Source organism: Daldinia loculata, assembly GCF_022478755.1.
Source record: "Daldinia loculata strain CBS 113971 unplaced genomic scaffold F4817scaffold_35, whole genome shotgun sequence".
NCBI lineage: Eukaryota > Fungi > Ascomycota > Sordariomycetes > Xylariales > Hypoxylaceae > Daldinia > Daldinia loculata.
Window position 1 is genome coordinate 319,966 of NW_026054889.1, and position 14,247 is coordinate 334,212.

At 43.1% G+C, this 14,247-nt stretch overlaps 4 protein-coding genes across 4 annotated transcripts; 3 read left to right on the plus strand and 1 right to left on the minus strand.

Moving 5' to 3' along the window:
• Positions 1 to 2: 2 nt before the first annotated feature.
• On the plus strand, positions 3 to 8,100 carry F4817DRAFT_366356 (uncharacterized protein; the record flags this gene model as incomplete). Its single annotated transcript, XM_049306975.1, has 7 exons — positions 3 to 641; positions 705 to 1,730; positions 1,791 to 2,166; positions 2,217 to 2,941; positions 2,997 to 4,626; positions 4,666 to 6,687; positions 6,751 to 8,100. 7 exons carry the CDS (start codon positions 3 to 5, stop codon positions 7,656 to 7,658), a joined length of 7,326 nt encoding a protein of 2,441 aa, XP_049157715.1. The 3' UTR covers positions 7,659 to 8,100.
• Positions 8,035 to 9,405, minus strand: F4817DRAFT_160262 (Metallo-hydrolase/oxidoreductase). Its single transcript, XM_049298081.1, has 3 exons — positions 9,325 to 9,405; positions 9,169 to 9,262; positions 8,035 to 9,114 (listed from the first exon to the last, which is right to left on the minus strand). Exons 2-3 carry the CDS (start codon positions 9,228 to 9,230, stop codon positions 8,163 to 8,165), a joined length of 1,014 nt encoding a protein of 337 aa, XP_049157716.1. The 5' UTR covers positions 9,231 to 9,262; positions 9,325 to 9,405; the 3' UTR covers positions 8,035 to 8,162.
• Positions 9,344 to 11,241, plus strand: F4817DRAFT_160320 (major facilitator superfamily domain-containing protein). Its single transcript, XM_049298082.1, has 3 exons — positions 9,344 to 10,189; positions 10,247 to 10,561; positions 10,617 to 11,241. The coding sequence occupies exons 1-3, from the start codon at positions 9,597 to 9,599 to the stop codon at positions 11,059 to 11,061; spliced, it is 1,353 nt and encodes a 450-aa protein (XP_049157717.1). The 5' UTR covers positions 9,344 to 9,596; the 3' UTR covers positions 11,062 to 11,241.
• F4817DRAFT_342121 (uncharacterized protein) lies at positions 11,150 to 12,229 on the plus strand. The gene is made up of 2 exons (XM_049303871.1): positions 11,150 to 11,635; positions 11,755 to 12,229. The coding sequence occupies exons 1-2, from the start codon at positions 11,422 to 11,424 to the stop codon at positions 11,799 to 11,801; spliced, it is 261 nt and encodes an 86-aa protein (XP_049157718.1). The 5' UTR covers positions 11,150 to 11,421; the 3' UTR covers positions 11,802 to 12,229.
• The last annotated feature ends 2,018 nt before the right edge of the window (positions 12,230 to 14,247 follow it).

Here is a 14,247-nt window from a genome sequence, read left to right on the forward strand (position 1 = left end):
TTATGGATCATTATAGTCCCCAAGAGCTTGACTGCGTCTTATTTGGCCCAACCGTGGTTCAATGGACTCAAGAAACTCTCAAGAGTATGCAACACATGTTGCAAAAGCAACCAGAGCTAAAGTTCCTCCGCGAAGCATTGATAGAACTTCCTTCCCTGTGGCCAATTCTTCAGGGGAGCGATGCTAGTCTTCCTGTCTCAGGACTTGAAGCCCTACAAGAACTATCTGGCTTCGCAATAGGGACTGGCCTACTTGATGTTACGTCCATTTCGAACATCCATCTTGCTTCCTTAACTATTATTTCCCAAGCAACCGAGTTCATTAGTTCGACTGGCCTCCTAAATAGCTATAAAGCCGACGGACAAGGCATCGATCCTTCATGGGAACTTCCAAAGCTTCGAGCGGTTCAGGGATTCTGCCTCGGATTTCTATCTTCTGCCGCCGTAGCGTGCTCAAGGAATTGTATGGATCTCGAGAAGAACTTTTCCGTCGCAATACGCATTGCTGTATGTATCGGCATGGTAGTCGAAGCAGAAAATCTAGCACATAGACATGAGGAACGTATGGTAGCGCTCTCTGTTAGTTGGAAGACAGACACGGACAGAACCTATTTGGAGGCCTGTCTCGACATGTACCCTAGGGTGAGTCACTAATAATAGTCTAGACCATGACCTCAAAGACAAATTACTAATGTTTAAGGCCAGGCCTATGTATCCTGCCTCACAGACGAAAGATGTATCACTATTACCTTGCCAAGAGACGATCTTCCCGGCTACATCAGCCAAATTCGACAGGCGAGTATAACGACCCAGCCTATCGGACTGCATGGTGGTTTTCACAACGAGAGATACGCCCGAGCTGCCAAAGCACTTGGGGATCTTTTTAAAGATCAGAGCATTTTCCAGCTGCCCGATTCTAGCGATCTCATGTACGCCTTGAGATCCAATGGCGACGGAAAGGTGCTCAAGTCAGGGCGTCTGCATGACATTGCCATAGACACAATCTTGTCCAAAAGATGCCATTGGTTCCAGGTAGTCAAAAATACCCTGGAGGAGCTACCTCCTAATGTTTGCCTACTCCCTATTGGCAAAGGGTCCTTCGTACCTAGATCATTATCAAGCAAAAAGAGGATTCCCAATGATCTCACCTCGCAAGGATCCTCCGTTTCTCCGGTCAACTTCCCCAGTAGCCCAACGGAAGAAATTGCAGTCATCGGGATGTCTTGTCGTTTTCCATCTGCTAACTCGTCTGTCGAGTTCTGGCAAATGCTCTTGCAGGGGAAAACCAGTATCGGCAGAGTATCTCCTAAGCGGTTCGACACATCTAATATCAACCGGGAACCGAAGGATATGAAGTTTTGGGGGAACTTTCTTGACGACCAAGTTGCTGCAGCATTCGATCAAAGATTCTTTGGTCTACTAAGCCTCGAAGCCAAGTCCATGGATCCGCAACAGAGACTCGTCCTCCAAGTTGCATACGAAGCCCTTGAATCTGCGGGTTATTACAGCCCAGCCCCCCGAACCTCGGAAGTTGGGTTCTATCTCGGGGTAGGTTCTGTGGACTACGAAGGTAATGTGGCATCTAAAGATGCAACCGCCTTTTCTGCCCTTGGAACTCTTCGGGCATTTCTCAGCGGGCGAGTAAGTCATCATTTCGGGTGGTCTGGCCCTTCCCTCACCATTGATACGGCTTGTTCGTCTTCTGCTGTAGCCATTCATACAGCCTGTCTGGTAAGCTCTCGCAACATTTACTTCCTTGAACTATTTAACATGTAGCTTATACTTTGATAGGCCCTCCTTACCAATGAGTGCTCCATGGCCTTGGCAGGTGGTGTCAATGTCATCACCTGTCCAACATTATACCAAAACTTGGCCGCAGCGTCCTTTCTGAGTCCAAGCGGGTCATCCAAAGCCTTTGATGCGTCCGCTGATGGTTACTGCCGAGGAGAAGGCGCCGGTATTGTCATTCTGAAGCGCCTATCCGAGGCGCTCGCGGATGGAGATCTCATATTAGGGGTAATTTCTGGTTCTGCCGTGAATCAGGGATCTAATTGTTCTCCCATTACCGTTCCACATTCTGAGTCTCAAACCAAGCTTTATCGGCAGGCATTATCACGCGCCTCGATAAATGCCCAAGAGGTGACGTACGTGGAGGCACATGGCACAGGTGAGTAGAATGTCAAACACCAATAATTATTGATGTTAACTCGTTATAAGGCACTCCAGTCGGCGACCCTATTGAGTACGAGAGCATACGTATGGCGTTCGCCAGTGCATCTCGTCCAAGCAAACTCTTCTTAGGTTCGGTTAAAGACAATGTAGGCCATACCGAGGCAGCCTCCGGAGTGACAGGCTTGATCAAGTGTTTACTGATGATGGAACACGGCATCATCCCTAAACAGGCCAACTTTTGCAACTTGAATCCCAAGATAAAGGAGTCGGAACAAATTGTAATTCCACAATCGACACAGTCGTGGCCGGGTCGCCGTGTGGCTCTTATCAACAACTATGGTGCAGCAGGCAGCAATGCAGCACTTGTTCTGAGGGAACACGTGCCAGTGAGTCAGGGCAGTACTATTAAAGAACTTGAACTCAGTATACCATGCCCGTTGCTTGTAGCGGCAAAGTCTCAGGAGAGCCTCGCGTTATATCTGGATGCTCTGAGAGAGTGGCTCCCAGGGTATGCAGGATCCTTTGCCAATTTAATGTTTAACATTGCGCGGAAACAGAACCCATCATTCCATCATCGGTTAGCCATCACGGCAAGAAGCGGTTCAGGGCTCATTTCGCAACTCGACGCGCGGTCATCTAAACTATCAGAAAGAAATAAGCTAGATGGTAAAAAATATCCAGTCATTCTATGCTTCGGTGGCCAGAATGGACGTATCGCCACTATTTCCAAGGAAGTCTACGATAATTCGAAATCATTGCAAAATCACCTGGTAAGTCTTACAGACAAGTGTAGCATAAACATTGATATTTATATCTTACTCACAGGACAAATGCAACAAAGCATGCCAATCCCTTGGCCTTCCGAACATATATCCCGGGATCTTCGATGATAAACCCCAAGGAAACCTCGCCGTTCTTCATTGCACCCTCTTCAGCATCCAATATGCCACGGCTATGACTTTGATTGACAGTGGAGTTGAGATAGACACCCTAGTCGGACACAGCTTTGGACAGTTGACAGCCTTGTGCATCGCTGGCTCAATATCGTTAGGAGATTCTTTGAAATTCATTTCAGGTCGCGCTCATCTTCTAACAGATGCTTGCGGGGACGAAGCCGGTCGTATGATTTCGGTAGAATCGAGTCTCGACGATTTAAACGCAATAATCAGCCTAGTCAACTCGAAACCGGGTTACCGCGTGGAAATATCCTGCTATAATGGACCACGGAGCTTTGTGTTAGGTGGAAACGAAGAATCGATGAAATGCCTTGAGCAACAGTGCACAACCAGGGGCACGATATTTCACAAGCTAAAGAATACCCATGCTTACCACTCATACGTTGTTGACCATATCCTTCCAAAGCTGAGGACGCTAGCGAGCTCCATCAGTATTAAGGCGCCTGCAATGCGGATGGAGACGTGCTCCAAAGGTAGCACGTGGACCAAGTTCACTTCAGAGGAGATTATACAACATACACGCGATCCGGTATATTTCGCTGACGCGGTGCAAAGAATTAACCAACGAGTTCCCTCGGCTGTCTGGATTGGGGCTGGTTCTGCATCGCCTGTCATCCCAATGGCTCGTCGTGCCCTCGGATCCAGTGCAGAAGCAGAAAACGTATTTGTCCATCTTAATCTGAGTAGCTCCAACGCCCTCTCTCAGCTCTCAGATGCAGTTTGTCAGCTATGGGAAGCTGGATCAAAAGCCCAATATTGGCCATTCCAGGGGTCTCACGGTAACTGGAAAAATATTAGTGTCCCCCCTTACCAGTTTGAGAAAGTTCAACATTGGATTGACTACAAACCTCCATCCGCCGGGAACAAAACTATCACAAGTCACGATCTAAGTTATAATAAGCCCTTGCTCATGAGAGATTCCGATAAAAAGCTTTTCATAGTCAACAAAGCCAGTGGATCTTTCGACCTTGGGGTACGCGGCCATGCCGTAGTGAAGCAAAGCCTGTGTCCAGCTTCCATGTATGTCGAACTCGCAGTCATGGCCGCACAAATTGTATTGGGGACCAAGGAGGGGCATACTCCCCAGATCAAGGATTTGACAATGGATGCGCCTTTGGGGCTAGGGCTAGAAAGCCCCCTATATCTGCAGTTATGTGACTTGTCAAATACCTCCTGGGTTTTCCGCGTTTTCACGGGTTCGAAAGAAGGACTACCAGAGACATACCATGCAAGTGGCGAAGTTTGCCTGATTCCATTTGGAGACCCGATCTTAGCAACTCGTATAGAACTCTCCAAGCGCCTCGCCAGGAACGCCCGGACCCAACAAATTCAGGAGTCACCGCAGACATCCACAGTAAGTGGTCCTATGGTATACCAACTCTTCTCGGATGTAGTCAACTACGCCACATACTACCAAGGAGTCGAATCGGTGTCCGCGAAAGGGAACGAAGCGATCGGCTTGGTAAAGGTCCCTGAACGGCCGGTCACGCTGGATCATAGTGATATAGATCCTATTTCGCTTGACAATTTCTTGCAAGTCGCAGGTGTTCATGTCAATTGTCTCTCGGACCGACGGAATAACCAGGTATTCGTCTGTACGAAGATGGAGGAGCTGTTGGTTTCCAAGGCATTTACCCAGAACAAAGTCGTTAACCGATCCTGGAATGTCTACTCGAAATATCACCAATCCCCAGATGAGAACAGCGTGATTAACGATATTTTCGTTTATGACATACTCACTAAAGATTTAATTCTGGTGATTATGGGCGCTACCTTCAAAGGGGTTGCATTCAAGTCCCTAGAGCGAAGTCTTTCGAGATTGAATAAGGCTGGTACGCCGAAAGACCATATATTGACTACCATAGACTCCGGCTATCAATCTCCAGCCATCGAGAGCTTGGACACTCCAACTAGTGACACAAATGATACGACACTAGCTTCAGATAGTGAGGAAACACAGCGAAAGGAGAACCCGACCCTCCAAAAACTACGAATGATGTTTAGCGAAATCATGGAGATTCCGTTGGATGAAATTGGACTGACATCGACCCTTGATGAACTCGGCGTTGACTCACTCATCGCTACGGAGGTACTCGCAGAAACAAATAAGCGATTCAATCTCTCAATCACTGCCGTAGAGTTTCAACAGTTCGGCGACGTGCAATCATTGTACCTTTACATTCAGCCAAATGGGGTTTCGGAAATACCCGCTGTCTCTAGACAACGAGTAGGCGGGTTTAGCCAAGCCCAAACCCAAACTATCGAGGAGTCTATAAACATAGCAGATACGGAAACTGCTTCTCAAGATAACTTCGCCGAATTGAGCCAGGGATACTTCTCGGACGTACGAGGTACAATGAGCAGTTATGCAGACGAGACGGGATTCAGAAACTTCTGCAAAAACGTATTGCCATTACAAAACGAACTTGTCACTACCTATATTATCGAAGCATTCGCCACGTTGGAGTGCTCAATAGCCAAAGTACGAGAGGGTGGTAAGGTAAAGCCTATTCTCTATGAACCAAAACACCAAAAGGTCGTCACTCGACTATATGAGATTCTGGAGGAACAGGGACTAGTCGCGTGCGAGAATGGCGACTACATTCGCACAGCAAAGGCCGTCTCAAGTGCCCGATCTTCGACGCTATACGACTCGATGATCCAACTTTTCCCGGCCCACAGCTCGGAAACGAAGCTGCTTCATACTACGGGGCACAGACTAGCAGACTGTCTATCCGGTGCGGCGAGCCCCCTGTCTCTCATCTTCCAAAACGCCACGGCCCGCTCGTTGCTGGAGGATGTATACACCAACGCGCCGATGTTCAAAGCCGCAACGATGCTCCTAGCCCAGTATTTGGCCGGGTTGCTGCAGCGCTCGGCGGGAAACCGCAGGATCCGCATTCTCGAGCTCGGGGCTGGCACCGGCGGCACTACCAAGTACCTCGTGAAGAAGCTCCAAGCCGCGGGACGCGATTTCACATACACGTTCACAGACCTATCTCCGTCGCTAGTAGCAGCCGCGCGTCGCAAATTTTCTGACTGCCCCTTCATGGAGTACGAAGTCATGGATATCGAGAAACAGCCGGATGCGCGATTTCTCGGTGTCTTCGATATTGTGGTATCAAGCAATTGCATCCACGCAACCAGGGACCTAGTCCTTTCGACAACAAATATCCGCAAAATGCTGAATGCGGACGGCATTCTGTGCCTCGTGGAGCTCACGCAGACGCTGCCCTGGTTCGACCTGGTCTTTGGCTTGCTCGAAGGCTGGTGGCTGTTCAATGACGGCCGTCGGTATGCGCTGGCCGACGAATATCATTGGGACCGTGTCCTACGTGAAGCCGGCTTCCAGTATGTGGACTGGTCGGACAATACGGAACCCGAGTCTGCCATCCTCAGAGTCATTGTAGCCTCAGCTTCGAGCAGGCTGGCTTCGTCGCAGAATTGTACTGCTGATACGATGGAGACAGTGGTATTCAAGCACGTAGACGGCTTAGATCTTCACGCAGACATCTACTACCCAACCGACACAGTGGAGCAGCACAAAAAGCTTCCAGTGGGTGAGATTAATTTGTCCTAATTATCTTAATAATAGGCACCTAGATGACTAACTTCCTCTCCAGCTCTGATGATCCACGGCGGAGGGCATATCATGCTATCCCGCAAGGACGTGAGGCCAGACCAGACAAAGCTCCTCTTAGAAAAGGGGTTCCTTCCCATCAGCATAGATTACAGGCTCTGCCCAGAAACGACTCTACAGGGGGGTCCCATGAAAGATGTAGCCGATGCTCTTAAATGGGCCAGGACGATTCTTCCAAATATGCCCCTTCGGAGGCTGGATATCAAACCGGACGGCGGAAGGGTTGTAAGTATTGGCTGGTCCACCGGTGGCTTTCTGGCTCTATCCCTCGGCTGGAATGCGCCTAGAGGCATCAACGCTCCAGACGCCACCTTGGCGTTGTACTGCCCCAGCGACTACGAGGACGACTTCTGGATGAAGCCGAATATCCCCGCAGGCACGGATGCGGCGGCAGCACAGTTCCGAACTGACGATATATGGGATGGCGTCTTTGAGGAGCCCATCACAAGGTACAATATTGCAGCCAGTAAACGCGCCATCGGAGGCTGGCTAGCCCCGGGTGACTCTAGGAGCAAGGTCAGCCTTTACATGAATTGGCGGGGGCGAACGCTTCACGTTCTACTACGGGGACTAGATCGGGCTACGCGTGTGGAACCGCCGGCGCCATCTCGTTCGTTAATCGAGACAGTCAGCTTATACCCTCAGGTCCGAAGTGGCAGGTACACGTCGCCGAGTTTTCTCATACACCCGAGACAGGACGATTTGATTCCCTGGGAACAGGCGCACAGGACCTACACTGTGATGGCAGAAGCAGGCGTCGAGGCAGAATTACGTGTGTTGGAAGATGTTGGACACCTATTCGACACGGTTCGGGGCTGGGAGTCTAATAAAGCAGCTGCGAGGGCTGTGAGGGACGGCTACGATTTTCTCTGCAGACATGTTGGTCTCTGATGGTGTAAGTATGATAGGACACGGTATTCACACTATTGTGAGATTATGCATACCAAGGTACCTCTTTACCAAAGGTAACCCATCTAGATACACACCCCATTGATGTGCTATGATGATGTAGATTATCTCAGTAGATAATTTTACACATATCCGCCCGAGAGGCGCATCTACAGCACGTGAGATGTCTATAGTACTTCCTTCGAGAGAAACAGAGCTAGAGTCTTGTCTGCCATATGAGATCTTCCTCATCCTGCCTATATCATTGCTCTACCTAGTGGCGGGATTTACACTAGGAGAAGGAAACCCGCCGGACATGCCTTCTAATAACGGGTCAGGACCGCCCCTGTCAGCACCCGAAAATGCCCAGAGGAAATATTGATGCACTATAAGGTAAATACCTAGCATTAGGTACTGTTTGAACTGAGACCTACATGTATGTACCTATAGTATGTGTCAGATGATGAATGCAGTGCTGTAGCAGGCGACCCCTTTTCCTTAATATTGCTACTGCGTGATCTCAGCTGCCTTGAAATCTTGGCAGAATAGCCACCTCGTTCTCTCGCGCAGACCTTTCGCTTGCCAATCATTAATACGCTCGGGAAAGAACGGAATACGTCCCCTCAGTGTCGTATCATGCGCGAGGATGACGAAGACTTCCCTCAAAGCGTCCAACTCCTGGATCTTGTGCACTGTTTCCACAGCAGCGGCATGGTCCGCAAAGACCAGTCCCCGGGGTACACTTAGAAGCGGTTCCCCCGTATTCTTCCATAAGCCCGCGCAAATACATTCCCGCGGAATATGTAAGCGCCCACTCGGTCTGATGATGCCAGGGTGATGGCACGCATCTGCGCCCATGAAGACATACGAGGGGGGATCAGCTGTAGTACGTGCTAATGCGCACATATGGCCAATAGCATGGCCAGGTGCATCGAGAAGGTAGAATGACCCGTCACCGAAATAGTCAAAGGCGTTGAAGCTACCTACGCGAAGCTCGGCACTCGCGAAGGTGATCTCGCGGACCTCGCGCCCAGCTGCATCGGTATCAAGGATGCCAGCATCTGGTTTCGACGGGTACCCGGGCCAAGACGCAGCTTTGACACCAGGCCCAACAACGAGCTGGGTGCTGGGCGGAAACGTAGAAGGATCTCCGGTGTGATCGAAATGATTATGCGACCAGATGATACCCTCGACATCACTACTACGGATTTGCAACCCGCTTACGTCCTTGTCGAGAACCGAGGCAACATCAAGGCCAGTAGCCACTTTAGTGGTGGCTTTAATCAGCTGGACGATCTTGGGCGCATAATTCTCCCAATCTATCCGGACCCCAAGATCGAAAAGCACGTGCCGACTACCGTGAGAGACTAGGAAGCAGTACGTCGGGGCGTGGAGGCCTTCGAAGCCTTTGAGCTTTGTCTCCCAAAATAAGCCCGTCTTGAGATAGAGGAGCGTGTTTCTGCAGAGAAACTGTTAGGTTAGTCTGCGGTATTGCAGTACGGAGCACACATACGTATCGATAATTCTGACATCAACAGTAGAGGTGGATTCCGGGATTGTAGCCATGATAGTCATGGTCAAAACGAGACAGGGGCGATTTTTAAAAACTAAAAACTAATATATTAGCCGAGACGATAGTTCACCTGTAAAAGTACCTGCACCTACTCACACCCCTTTATACCCCATGAGGCGTTTTTACCTAAAATGTTGGCTTACTCTGTGTCACCCCGGATATTTCGTCGTCCAAGAAGCTATCCCCGTGCCTTTGGAGTTATCGCTATTTCCTAGAGTCGGCAAATAATCAGTTTTACCTAACAGCCAGTTTCATTCGCTAATAGACATGTCTCTCCTTTCCTACCCACCAATTTCGAATCAGATCAAGAAAAGAGAAATATCCTGTACAGCTTGCTGTGGACGAACTGAAACAACTCCTTTGCAGAAATGTCGCGACCCAATTCGGTTGACGACGCTAATCAGGGCACAGGGCCTGATACCACGGCGGCATACGCGAGCGATGGAAGCCGCGAAAAAGATAACGAGATTAAAGAGGCGCCAAGCCCTCTACCAGGATCGGAATTCCCAGATGGCGGCAAGATGGCCTGGCTCACTGTACTAGGCTCATGGTTCTGCATGTTCGCGAGTTATGGCTTCATCTCCAGTATGGGCGTCTTCCAGGACTACTATCAGACTCATTTTTTAAGCGACGATTCACCTAGCAACATTGCCTGGATCTTATCCCTCCAGGTCTTCTTCCTTTCGGTTGCCGCACCGTTTGCCGGTTGGTTTTTTGACAACTACGGCCCGAACCTCCTAGTTATTCTCGGGTCCTTTCTACTCGTATTCGGCCTCATGATGCTGTCCCTGTCCACCCAATACTACCAGATCTTCCTCTCCCAAGCTGTCTGTTGCGGTATCGGTATGGGCCTGATTTTCCATAGCGCAGTTAACTCTATCTCCACGTGGTTTCGTCGACGTCGAGGACTAGCTATGGGCTTAGCATCATCAGGATCAGGGGTTGGTGGTGTTGTGCTACCGTGAGATTCCCCTCACGTCACCATCATTTTTTAGGACATCGCTAACTAGCGGGTTAGAATAATGTTCGATCGCCTGAACGAGCAGCTCGGCTTCCCCTGGACGGTCAGAATTATCGGCTTCATGATACTCGGGATGCAGTTAATCGCCATATTCACGGTCCGATCTAGACTTGATCGTAACCCAAGAACCATAGAACTAGTCCAATTCGTTCAGCCCTTACGCGATGGAATATTCGTCACCACCAGTCTGGCATGTCTCTTCGGTATGTTGGGCATGCTTATCCCGTACGACTTTCTCAAGGCTTCCGCAGAGGTCAGCGGCGTCCCAACTAACCTAACCACTTACATTCTACCCATTGTCAATGCCACCAGGTAAGTTATGGCCCTAAGAACCCCAGGGGATATGATATTTACAAAATTGCAATAGCATTTTAGGTCGTATCTTTCCACTGTGGGCAGGAGATTACCTTGGCCCTTTCAACATGGTAATTATCTTCATATTGTATGGCGCTGTCTTAGTACTTGCCCTTTGGCTCCCAGGCGCAGCAAATACCGGCGCAGTCATCGCATTCGCCGCCCTGTACGGTGTGCCTATAGGTCTATTCTCAGCTGCCATACCCGCGTTGGTGGCTAGTATCTCGGATATTAAAGAAATCGGGTATCGTGTCGGGACGACTTTTCTCATCAACGGAATCGCGGGTCTGATTGGCAACCCGATTGCGGGACTCTTGATTGGCGCCGGCTGGACAGAGGGTCCTCAATCATACAATGGGTTACGGCTATTCTGCGGGTTGGCGATGGTCATGGCTGCGCTGTTTTTTGTAACAACTAGGGTGCTTCTTGGAGGATGGAAACTAAATAAAAAGATCTAAGATTTAGGACGTTGCGAGATAAAATACCGAATAGAATGTTATTTTACTATGAAGACTAGAAAGATCCCATAATGCCATTACTTGTGCTGGCTACGTACACTCGCCTATCGCACCCTAGCGGGTGCTGCGTTTTAGTTTAGGTAGGGATTGGCCTTATAATTGGGGATTGATCCGAAATACTTCCGAACAGGCGTATTTCTCTCTTATTTTGGGGTATTTAAGAAGATCCCGGATGGGCTACCGGTGTCTGGGGTGCACTTCGCAGTTGAAGACCGGCTATTCGATCTCGATACCGTGCCAGGAGACGGTGTCATAGTCGAGGTACTGTCTGTGTCACTAGATCCGTACTTGAGAACCCGTATGCGCGACGCCAACATCCCTATTTTCAGTGACCCCTATATTATAGGTAAAGCCATGACAAATATTGCGATTGGCAGTATCCTAAGGTCGGATAACAGCCGGTTCTTCCCTGGCGATGTCATTCACACGGAGCTACCTTTTGCGCAATACGCTTCTCTCACCCCTCAGGAACTCCAAGGCGCTATCAAGATTGACAATCCTTATGATTTAGACTGTATGTTATATTAAAGCCCGCCTCTTTTACTTAAATTTATTTTAGGAACTAACCCTCCTTTAATTGACCTTTTCTCGGGGTTTTTCAAGAGAAGAGTTACTAACGTTCATCATTCACAGTGGACTACTTCACCGGTCAGCCGGTCCGCTTGGCGGGGCCGGGTTGACGGCCTTTTCATCACTATACAAAATCGGCCAGCCCAAGAAGGGCGAGATCATCTTCGTCAGTTCCGCCGCCGGTTCCGTCGGCTCCGTGGTCGCGCAGCTTGCTAAGCGTGAGAGTTTGACGGTGATTGGGCCCGTGGGATCCGACAAGAAGCTGGACTTCATTATCAATGAGTTGGGTTTCGACGACGGATTTAACTATAAAAAGGAGAAGCCGATGGATGCTCTAGGGCGACTTGCACCGAAGGGGTTCGACATCTACTACGAGAATGTTGGCGGCTCGCACTTGGAAGCGGCGCTTCAGCACATCCGTGTGAGAGGCCGCGTGATAGTATTGTTATTATTGTTATTATTATTCTATTTAACGTCTGAGCAAACAAAGCGTAAACTCCACTTCGCAACTTTTTTAAAGGTATAAAATATAATAAACTTTAATTTATATAATATTATTAATATTAATAATAATATTAATAATATATAATAATTATAATATTAAATTTTACTTTAAAAATTTAACATTTTTTAATTAATAATTATTATTTATTAATTAATTTAATTTTAATTAAAAAATTAATTTAATAATTAATATTAAAATTCCGTTTTTTATAATCTTTTTATATCGGTTTTTTATTTAATTTTTTAAATTTAATTTTTATTTTTTTTTAAAAAAGTTAATATTTTAAATTTTTAATATATTTTTATATTTTTCTTTTTTTTTATATATATATATATTTTTTTTTTAAACTTTTATATAAAAAAAATTTATTTAAATATATATTTTTTTTAAATTAATCTTTTAAAAATTATAACCTTTAATTTTTCTTTATTTTTTTTATCTTTTAAAATTTTTTAAACTTTTTATATTTTTACATTTTTTTATAAATAATACCACTTTTTTTTTTCCGTAAATAATAAATATATTTTATTAAAAAAATTAATAATTTTACAAAACTTTTAAAATTTTAATAAATATTATATTAATTATTATTAATAATTTATTTTATTTATTACGCATTTTAATTTTATTTTATAAAATTTTATAAATTAATTTTTTTTATTTCATTTTAATCCGTTTAAACAATTACTTAATTTTAATAATTTAAATTATTTATTTAAAAAAAGTTTTATTTTTTTACATTATATTATATATTTTAAACCTTTATTTTTTTTTCCTTTAAAATATAATATATAAATATAATACATTTTTACTTTTTCGTAATTAAATTTATTATAATACCATTTATAATCCTTATATATTAAAATAATATTAAAATATTACTTTAATACTTTTTTTAATAATTATAATATTTATAATTTTTTTTTAAATTTATAATTAATTTTTATTATTTTAAATTTATTAAATATATTAACTTTTTTTTATTATTTATTAATTATATTTTATATTTATTTTTTAATTTTTAATTTAATATTTATAATTATAAACTTTAATATTAAATTTAAAAAACTTTTTTTTACTTTTTTTTTTATTAATTTATTTACTTTTTTATTATTTTTTATATTATAATATTTAAAATATTATTTTAATAATATATCCCGTTTATTTATTAATTAATATATTATTATAAATATTTTTTAAAAAATTAATAAAACGTTTTTTTAAACATTTTAAATAACCGTTATATTATTTACGTATAAAATTATTTCTGATTTAAAAAATAACTTTATTATTTTTTTTAATTTTTTAAAAGTTTTTAATATTTTAATATTAAATATTATTTTATATAAATTTATAATTTTTTTTTTTAATAATTTTATTTAACTTTTTATATATTATAAAATTATAATTAAAACCTTTTTTATTTTATAATTTATTTAAAAATATTATAACATTTTATAAAACCTTTTTTTAAAACTATTTTTAAAATTTTTTTACCACCGTTTTTTTATTTTTACTTTTAATAAAAATTTTTTTAACTTTATCTTAAAATATAATATATATAATATTTACCGTTAAACTTTTAATAATATTTTAATTATTAATTAAAAATTTATATATATTATTTATATTTATTTTACTTTTTTTCTTTTAAAATTTTTTTTAAACATTATTTTTAATATTAAAAAATAATTTTTATATATTATTTATAATTTATAAACATACTTTCGTTTTATTATTTTTAATATTATTTTTATTATAATAATATTTATAATTATAAATAATACATTTTTTAAAAAAAAAATTTATATTAATAAAATCTTTTTAATTGTTTTAAAAAATATTTTTTTATATTAATATTAAATAACCTTTTAATTAAATATTTATAAATTTTATATAAATATTAATTATTTTTTTTAATAAACTTTTCCGTTTTTTATACCATATTTTAATATTATATAATATTATTAAAAATAATATTATATAAATTATTTTATATAATTTATTTATCGAAAATTTTTTAATAATTATTATAAAACCTTTAATATAAT